This window comes from Microtus ochrogaster, linkage group LG3 (assembly GCF_000317375.1).
Source record: "Microtus ochrogaster isolate Prairie Vole_2 linkage group LG3, MicOch1.0, whole genome shotgun sequence".
In the NCBI taxonomy this organism is placed as follows: Eukaryota; Metazoa; Chordata; class Mammalia; order Rodentia; family Cricetidae; genus Microtus; species Microtus ochrogaster.
The window spans coordinates 34810727-34821106 of record NC_022029.1 but is presented as its reverse complement, the minus strand read 5'-3'; the positions used below and the strand labels follow the sequence as shown (position 1 = coordinate 34821106).

The 10380-nt window shown below is 42.3% G+C and overlaps 1 protein-coding gene across 11 annotated transcripts in view; it reads right to left on the bottom strand.

Annotated features, from left to right (window-relative positions):
• The window catches only part of Slc8a1 (solute carrier family 8 member A1), a 299892-nt gene that overhangs the window by 28318 nt on the left and 261194 nt on the right, over positions 1-10380 (bottom strand). For all 11 annotated transcript variants that reach the window (XM_026785858.1, XM_013351349.2, XM_013351351.2 and 8 more), the window contains one exon: positions 727-1002. In XM_026785858.1, the coding sequence (XP_026641659.1) occupies positions 727-1002 (276 nt within the window). The remainder of the gene's footprint in view (positions 1-726; positions 1003-10380) is intronic.

Here is a 10380-nt window from a genome sequence, read left to right as displayed (position 1 = left end):
AGAACCTGGAAACAACCTAGATGCCCTTCAATGGAAGAATGGATGAAGAAAGTATGGAATATATACACATTAGAGTATTACTCAGCAGTAAAAAACAAAGACTTCTTGAATTTAGCACAACATTGTCTTATTCCTATACCCAAAGAGCTGAGCATTGCTCCAGCCCTCTCAGAGAACCTTCCTGTCATAGATGAAGATTAAAAAAAGTGATTTAAGACTGGACAATGCGAAGTGAGCGATTGAGTGAGTGAGAGACTTTTGAACACTGAGCACTAAATTGATCAAATCCTTCTTTGCAAGGTGCAGGTATCTATGTAGAAGAGAAGGTAGAATGATTATAGGAGCCAGAGGTGGTGGTTGATGCCAAAGAAAAGGGTCTCCCAGACAGAACAGGACTGATACACAGGTGAACTCATGGAGACTGTGCCAGCACACACAAGACCTGCACAGGTTCCAACCAGACAAAATTCCAGTACTGAGGAAGGGGAAGATGACACAAAGCTCCAACCCTATCCAAGAACTTATTTGGAACTGATACCTGCTGGGAAATGAAAAACCAGGTTTTTTTTTTTTCCAAAGGAGTGTCACTGGGTATATCATCCACACTCCAGGTCATGCCCCATGCCCACGAATAGCTGGCCAACATGAAATGAACTCAAAGGTGTGTGTGTGTGTGTGTGTGTGTGTGTGTTTTAGTTTTGGGGAGCTCCACAAATCATCCTTTACCTGGCACTGAGGTTCCAAGAGCGACAAACACAACTGCAGTCACGGAGTCTTTCAGTCCAATGGTGCAGCCAAAGTGGGAAGCCAGATCTCCGATGAAGGCTGTCAGGAGGCCAATCATGAGGATGGAGACGATGAAGCAGGCCCAGCCATTCCAGTATTCTGTAGGGGGCACGAAGGCAAACAGAACCTTCCAGAACACTGTGAGAAAGTGCATCACGTAATCAAAACAGGAGGGCAGCTTCTCCTCCCCACATTCATCGTCATCGTCATCTTCCCCTAGAAAAGAAAATAAAGCAAAATATATTTTATTAAGACCCAGCTTCTAGGACTTTCTTCCATTTTCTTCATCTCCTTCTAGACGGTTGTCATGCTCCTCTGAGTGACAGGAGGCCATCAGAGGTCACTGAAGCTTAGGGCTTTCTAAAAGTCAGCCATCATGAAGCAATTATTGGTTGTGGTATTCCGAAACCATTTCCCTGTGGCTAGGTGGTCAAGGGTAAAAGCTCACACAATCAATACACCCTCCATGCCGTTCACATTACCTCCCAGTAGGATTTGCCACTGGGACAATGAAAAAGATTTCTTGCCAACATGGAAAGCTGAGAGAGAAGGCTTTCTGGAAGTTTGGACAAAGTTCTACGAGGGTTCTTCGCTTTGAGCTTAAAGTCTAATTGAAGATTGATAGTCGCGTGACTTCTATGGTGCGGCATTCAGTCAAGGCTCCCAAGTACAGCTCTGGGACCTTTCTTCCACTCTAGATTCACCTCCTTTAATTATTTCCAACCCTGTCTTAGCCTATTAGTATTATCGGCATTTTGAAACCATCGTCACATTCTCTGGCTTTAGAGCCGAGAGTGTGCCTCATATGCTTACTCCTCCATTGTTCCCCTCCACCCATCAGTTAAAATGCCTCTCACCCCTCTTCTGGCTGCCATGGTTCTACATACTCAGAACTTTGGATGAACGGTTCTTGGTGAGTTCACTGAGCAATGGCACTTTGGAATGTACTAGAAATGCAAATTCTCAACTCATTGAATGTGACAAGAAATGTGGGTTTGAATAAACCCTGCGTGTGAATTGAGTACATATTCAACTTTGAAAGCTGCTGCCTTATCTAAAATTAGGCCTATTCAGTGTCCTCTCTTCGCCATTTGACGTGAGCCCTTTATACATTTTGTCTCTCTAGTATTTGGTTATCATTTCCATCACTTAGATAACTATTTCGTATCCCTGGCATTTGGTACAATCTCCATCACTTAGATGACTAAGCAGCTGCCAACTGAAGGGATGAGTACATGAATTTCTGCTGATTTTACATCACTATGAAATTATATAATATATGTGTGTAAATTACAAGTACACCAGTTAAATCATATTTGAACGTACATATAAATGCAGGAGGCTTGCTAGTTAAAAGGGCCAGGAAGTTAATAACAACACCATAAGAAATAGTTCATATAGGTGGCATAAGATTAGTGTAAATATAATACATATTAAGTAAAAATAACCCCTATTCATGTGTTTTCAAATTACGGTAGTCAGTGTCACTTTTCTCAGAGTGATAAAAAAATACATGTTCATGGATTTGGGGACAATTTTTTAAAAGAAGCTTTTCTTGAATATTTTGTTTACTTTCTCCAGCATCACCCGGAATTAATTTTACTTTGTTCCAACTACTGTGGTTGACAGCAGGTGGGGTTGGCGGGCTCTCTAGCTGATTGTATGGTACAAGAATGCCAACATCAAGCAAATGCCTCTACTCTTTGTGACATAGTCTAGGGTAAAGCCATCTAGGACAAAAAAGTGTGGGAACCCCCCTTAAACACACTCCAGCTTGGAGCAGAGAGTGGGTATCACAAAACTTGGAAAGCCAGATTGCTTGGGTTTCTCCTGACCATACAGGATTAGCGAGAAAGTGATGAACCGCTCTCCCATGAGCACATGGCTACAGTTATTACCTTGTCTTTGACACTTTGGGAGGTAGCCAATAAACAAACTGTTAGGAGAATGCACCCTTAAATGTACAGAATCACCTTTGGGGAATGCACAAGAGAAGAACTTGAGTCTAGTGGATTGACAGAAAATTCTAGGAGTGAAAAAGCATTGTTGATCTCCCAGGTTCATACTGTAGGAGTGAGAACATGTTTTTAGTAGCCTCTTCTGAAAGCACAAACTGCTTTTTAAATAAAAGCATCTGAAATGGGTTACACTCTACTCCTCCCTCCCAATCAATGCTTCAAAGCCCTAACCCCCCATCCCTAGAATGCCATCTTATTGAAAGATAATGCCTTTGATCAGCAATGTGAGACAATGTGTCAGAAAGACATTGAGTCTGGGTATGGGGGCACAGTCCGGATGCTCACCCTTTGAGAGGCAGAGGCAGGAGTCAGAATTTGAGGACACCTGAGCTACACAGTGAGTCCTTACTGCAAGTACATTTATATGTACAAGCCAAGGGACTGATTGGGAGAACCAAACCAATTCACACCTTGATGCACAGAGAATAAATTTCTTCTGTTTAAGCATCAATTTGTGGCAGTTTATTATGGCAGTTTTGGTCAACCAACAGCAGCTCATTGGAATCCTCCTATTGTCACCTCTTAAAGTCGGGGTACGTATATCAGCATATCACACTGTAGACACAACTATGCACAAATGCTGCACGTCACTTAAAAACAAACACTGCCCATGCATTTAGGAAATTTCCCTGCTTCTTTACTTCTTTATCCTTTTGCCTATTCTTTATCCACTTCTCTTTACTCTGATTTTTGCTCCAGATAAAACTGTGAAAGCTTCAATTTTTATAGTTAATCTTAAAGTGTGGGGGAGACAAGAGCCATGTTAGTTTTGTGCCTGACTTGTCCTTCCTACTTTCTGTAATCATGTCCACCTGTAAGTTTGGCAAAAGCACCACAATTTCTGGATATATTTCTTTTGTGTCAGACCGTTCTCTTAACTGCCATATATTAGGGCACTTATAATTTCTCAGGATATATGACGAAAATGTTTTGTTAACACTGAGTTTCTATCAGTCATCCACAGAAGCAAAGAACATCCTGCCTCTGCAAAGTCATTTATTTTGGGAATGATTAAGTCTCAAAGTTTAAAGAAGAACCAGAAAGCAAAGAATGAAACTTCTCAAAAGAAATGACACATGTAAATCAGGAGTAGATATTATTTTTATTTTGAAAGTGGAAATAATAACACCTTTCCCCGGAGGGCTGTTCAGGGGAAGAATTAGACAAATTGTACCAGATTCCTGAGGATGCTCCACTCTAATGATTATCACGTTGTGTATTATTATATCCTTCTACTCAGGCATACAGCTGTGTTTTCCCCATCATTATTTCATTGCACAGTTAACATGCTGTTTCCTAAAAATTTTAAAACAAAATAGCATAAAGCACAGGGTGTAGTGGTGCACTCCTTTAATCTTAGGAAGCAGAGACAGGTGGATCTCTGTGAGTTTGAGGCCTAGCTGGAGCTATGTAAACAAGACACTATCTCAAAAACAAAAACCAAAGCATAAAGTATGTACATGTGTGTGTGTATGTATGTATGTATGTATGTATGTGTGTGTATGAGAGAGAGAGAGAGAGAGAGAGAGAGAAAGGGAGAGAGAGAGAAAGGGAAAGAGAGAGAGAAAAGGAGAGAGAGAGAGAAAGGGAAAGAGAGAGAGAAAAGGAGAGAGAGAGAGAAAGGGAAAGAGAGATTATTCCCTAGCCTTCCAGTATTACAGAGAATCTTAAATATTGTCATGTTTAAACCTGTTGGAAAATCATCATGTATCTTACAACGTTTTAAAGTAGAACTGTGTCTTCATTCTTTTTTCCCTGGGATCTCACTGAACTTTATATACTTTAAGGATTAGCTGACAAGTCACGTAACGATTAAAATGACCACTGGCCGCCATGCATGCTGCACGATTATCCTGTCTTGGGGAAGGACAAGTGAGTATTAAGGGTGTCCATCACCGGCTGGACTATCCTTAAGAGTCTGTTTCTCACGAAGAGCAATGGAGCATTAGCCCTCTCCTCGATAACTTGGGAGCATCTTTTATTTCACAGCAGAAAGGACAGCCATCTGCTGGTTCTGTAGCCTGTCAGCGCAGGATTGCCTGGGGCTGCACATCCCTTCACATCCCTCCTCTGGGCTGGCATGGAGATAGACAAGTTGGGGGGGTTGCTTTTATAGGCTCTCAGTTAAATCCCTCTTATCACAGAATCCTTCTTTTCAGCTTTATAGATTCCACTAATGGAAAGATAAACAATCTGTGTCCCATTAATCCCTCTTGGAGCCTTAGAAGAAGTGACTTTCCTGATACACGTTGGTCTCCATAAATAGAGCCATTAAAATAGCCAAATTATTAAATGTACAGGTAGTGGAGATGGCTTAACTTCAACTATTGATGTATTAACAAGGCATTGGCCACTTCCCTGGAGCACAGAACAAGAGTATCATCGGCTCAGTGGAGCATAGGAGCTGGGCACGAGGCTTGCCACCAGCTGATACCTTATCTTCTATGGTAAACACGTTTGTTGACATCCCTCCATAGACATGGGCCTCAAGGAGTGTGTTGGGAACCAGAAAAAGAAGCCGCTGGGATGAGCTACACTTGAGTCAGAAATACTGCAGGCCAATTTCTGTTTCTTGGGAAGACACTTGTATTTCCCAGGCTCAGATCCATGTCTGTCAAATGAGTTTGCTAACTGCCACATCACAGTGCTGCTTTGAAAACTGAGAGAGGAAAGATCTGGGTCCTCGGTAAAAGCATGGGTCCTTCACAGACCTGTGCTATAGCCCAGAATTGTTATTTGCTGACCGGAAGGCAATAAATCAATCCAGCCTCAGCAGTCTGATGTCAATGATCTATGTGCAGCTCAAGCGAACCATCGTCACCACTATTTCCTGAAACTGATTTTTTTTTAAAGAGAGGGTGGGGCAAAGGGATATGAGGAGGTGCCTAGCTAGAGACAGATACCGAGCCAAAAACAAAGTCTTTTCCCACACTGACCTTATAATGACATTACAGTAACACTTTAAGGTGGGCATCGATATTCTTGTCCTATATAGGAAGAATCTCAAACTTGGGAAATTTAAATTTGTATTTTACAATAATTGTTTTGTTGGTAAGTTGGGTAAGTGACTAAGTTGTGATTTGATCTAACTGCCTGAGGAAGCATATTCCTACATGATGCCCTAATGAAACAACTAGGTTTAGCATCAATCACATATTGATTCCACCCTTTCATTTCCTGTGCTAGCTATATACAATGCTGTGCCTTCTATGAATATGAAAATATTGGCCCCACAATCAATAACATTTGAATTCTAGTATTTTCAGACATCATTTTTATTTACTGAGTCAGATGTATGCTATTCTTTATATCTTTGGGGACCTTGCACACAGGGAAACAAGCAAGGAAGAGAGCATAGTGTGACCATTTTGGAATCTCTGCTTTGGAAAATGTCAGGTTCTTATTTCCATTTCTAGTGGACAAAGGTCAGCTTTCCAGTTCAGAACATATTGATCTTCATCTAACTCCCCATTCTAGAACCCAGGAAACTGCTTGAAAGGCCGTACGTGTATATGTAAATCAGTCTGGGAGACACAGATGGCTGTTAGCCTGAGTTCGTGTCTGATCGTTCTAGTCCTTCACAGGTATACAGAGAGCTCTCTACTCCACCATACCAGAATCTTTCCTTCTTTTACAGCTTAACATACAGAATCAAACTAGGTGCTCTTATTCCATTCCATTTTGATTTCCCATTGCCTGCAAAGGTTTAGACCTTTGAAATGGAAATCTTGAAATGGAAAAGGCAAAAGAAAACATAGCCATCAGTTCATCAGTTAATTCACCCTTTCTCTTCTACAGAGAGGGAGAACAGCTACAACAGCAGCAGCAATAACCACAGCAACAACAGCCACAGCAGCAATAGCAACAACAGTAACAACAACAGCAATAACAGGACCATCAACAACATCAATAGTAACAACAATGCAACAATAAAAACAGCAACAGCAGTAGCAGCAACAGCAAGAAGAGCCACAGCAGCAATAGCAACAACAATACTAATAACAATAACAGGAAAATCAGCAACAGCAGGAATAACAGCTATAACAATAAAAACAACAGCAGCAACAGCAGCAATAGTAACAGCAACCCAAGATTCAGCAAGCCAAGCTTTAATTCCTTAATCGTGTGTACCTGTGTATATCTGTATGTCTAGTACATAAAGCTTGAGTTAAGTTCAGTAGCATTTTACTGTCTTGTTCTTGCTATGATTTAATTTTCTTTTTCTTTACCCTTTTATATACTTTTAAGCTATTTTTTATTAAGAATAATCACCATTTTCTGGTCTTATGGTTTCTATGTATCACAAGTTCAGTGACCCCTCCCTAAAGATTCACCCCTTGCTCTGGCTCTGGATCTGGACACTGACCACCATTCTCTTTAGCTTGCTCAGTGAGAACACAACCACATACTCTTGCAGGTAAAGGAGATGTTAAAGTTTTCTCCTAAGGAAACTTAAAAAGACACTTTCTTGTCAGAGAGAGGTATTAAGAGTCAGTTTGCATCTTTTCAGATGTGTGAGCTGCTCAAGCACAGGAGAAACTGGAGCCATTTGCTTCTGTCATCTGAAACAAGTGGGCATTCTGGGAAACTGAACTTCAAGTTGGCCAGATTCAACCGGCTCCTTCATGTGGCTTCTTCTATAATAACCACTTTTTAAAGATATCCACCAGTGTCCAACTTGAGAGAGTCAGCTATACCAGAGGACTCACAACTTCACAGTCGGAATTTGGTGGTTCTGGTAGGCAGCTCAGGCTGACCTCCAGGAAGACAGTGTATATTTTCTTACTGCCCGAGCCCTGTGAAGCCAAAGGTCTGAGAGGGACTCAGGTGTTACAACTGAATGGTCTCTCTCTCTCTCTCTCTCTCTCTCTCTCTCTCTCTCTCTCTCTCTCTCTCTCTCTTTTCACTAGCTGATGGTACTGAAATTAGCATGGAGACCCTGGTCTTGGAATCTGCGGTTACTGGACACTGGCACGCACAATAATTTCCGGGCCTCTTCTGGGATACAGTTCTCTCCAGTTTGCATCCTACTTCTTTCAACAAATGCTCTGGATCCCAATATCATTGTTCGTCAAATCTGAGTTGGAGATTTCCATTGCTTGGAGGACTGGCCCGACCGTGGGTGGAGAAGATGCTATATAGGCCCTCCTGATAAATTTCACCAGTTATTTCCAGGCCACAGGCAGCTGTGGGGCATTCTTCTCTATAGGACTGGTGTTTATTCTTAGGGAATCAAGGGTCAGGTGACCTGTGACAATATTAGAAAGGGACTCCAAAAGAACCTCACCCTCAGTGTGTGAGCCTCAACCTTATTTGAGACAAATGAGCCCCTGGGAGAGGCCTTCCATGGACATCAGCCTGAGGTTTTTCCAGCTCTTATTAGGACGGTTGACACAAATGAAGAAACACTTCATGTGCCACAAATAGTTCTCAGCCTGTAGCCACTGTCAAAATGAAAAACGGGTCCACTAAGATGCTCCAGGTCTCTGTAAGTCGGATTATTAACACAATGAAACTCTTAGGAGGACAACACTGGCTGCTTGAGTTTTGGCGTCCCCTTATTCCACTTCTTCTACACAATAACATCTTGGCATGTTCTGTTATGAGTGTTATTGCCTCTAGCTCCTATCCCCACTATATCAGAGCAAGAATCTTGAAATTCGATGTTCTCAAATAATCTATGGATTGCAGGATAGAAAGAATTCCAGGTTCCAGCAATAGAAACCCATTTCCTGCAGGCTTCAGTAACCTAAGAAACAAACCTTTGGTAAGTAGGACCTACACAGAGCAAATGCACACATCGCCTACTACTGTTGATGGTCTTGTTTTGGCGGGTACACCAGGTTCTAAGACTGACCTAGGGGTCCTGTTAGCACTTTTTGAATATTAGCAGGAGTGTCTAAATTAGCCTTCTAGAGAGAGGGAGGTTGAGATTGGAGGTGCTGTTGGGGCAGACATGACCCTGTTGTTGTCAACAAACATTGATGTTACATCCCAGGCAAGTGATCAAATTTACATGAAGGGTTGGTAAGTACCCAAGCCTCCCCTCCGACAGGGGAGCATGAAGGACACCCAGGGCCCCTAAGATGTGGCTGTAGTGAAGCTGTGGTACCCGCTCCCTCCTGGGACACTTGCTTCCGTGCATACGGTAAATGCACAAACATCACCCCTTTACATTCTTGGGAGCCTAATAAGGACATATTAATGAAAAAAAATCAAGTCTCTAAAGATGCAGGTGACTTGCTTACAAGCTCTAAGATTCATTCTGCTTCCTCATTTCCATGACTACGAGATCCATTGTGTCCACAGGGGAAACTAATCTCTTTGTGCAGCAAACATTCATTCAGGTACAATCTAATCTCATCAGTTTTGTTTTGGGGAAGGTATAATTGAGAAATATCTGTCTTCTTTAAGTCCTTGAGTGATTTATAAAATGCTGAATTAGTCTTTGGGAGAATGGCTGGCTCCACTTTATTTATAATGGCTGTGAGGTTAATGGTTTATTTATTGGGGACCAAAAATCTCTTTTATTTAGGTTCAAACATCTTTCTTTCTGGTCACCAAGAAGGAAGAACTCCTGTCCTTTGGTGGTGACAAAAACCTTCCTTGGACCATTTTCCTGATCCCAGGGCCACCTGGATGGACTGTTCTGGTCTTGACGTCACATGAGTCTATTGCTGACAAAGTGGTGGTGTGAGTGAGTACCCAAGATTCTAATCCTGGCCTTGGTTTACACAATACAAAGTGATTGCAACTGCTCAGGGCATCTTTCATCTGCATGCTCCTACCTCCTTCTCCCCAGTTGTCATTGTCAGTGAGATCTCCATAAATAGGGCCTGCCACTGAAAACAAGGCTCTATCCATGATTAACATGAGCACGTCACAGAGTCCCTTTGTACCCTCATTTCCTCCTTTGGATAAATGGGTAATAGATACAACTGCTATTTCTTTTGTGATGAGACTTGTAAAAATGTAAATGTGTGGGGGGATTTTTTGTGTGTGTGTGTGTGTGTGTGTGTGTGTGTGTGTGAGAGAGAGAGAGAGAGAGAGAGAGAGAGAGAGAGAGAGAGAGAGAGAGAACCTGACTAGTTGGGAAAAGGCCCCTAAGGTGAGGTGTTCTGTGAGCTCAGAAGGGAAAAAAAAATAACCATGTAAAGAGGAAAGACATTGCATGCAGAGGCGAAGTATGTGTCTGTGCATTGAGTGAGAAACGGCTTACAGGCTTGGAACTCTGGGAGGCACAAGCCAGATAAGATGGAAAGAGGGCTTATAGCTTCAAATTCAGAATCTTAGGCTCAGGGTAAGAAACCAATATCCATGTCCCCATGTTGTCGAGTGGGCTCAGTGGTGCTGCACAGGAACAGTGGAGACAGAAAACAGCTAGCCACCAAAGCATCATCTTTCACTGATGATTCATGCTGCTATCACTTTGGGCCAGGAAAGTTCCTGTCTTTGAGTCCCACAGATAGAATGTCTGCCTGACTGGTGAAGCCGGCATCCCACATTTCCAACAGGAAAACGAGAACACTGCTGTATGAGTGTAGCAAGAGCCTCGCGTCTGAAAGCTGCCTCTGTG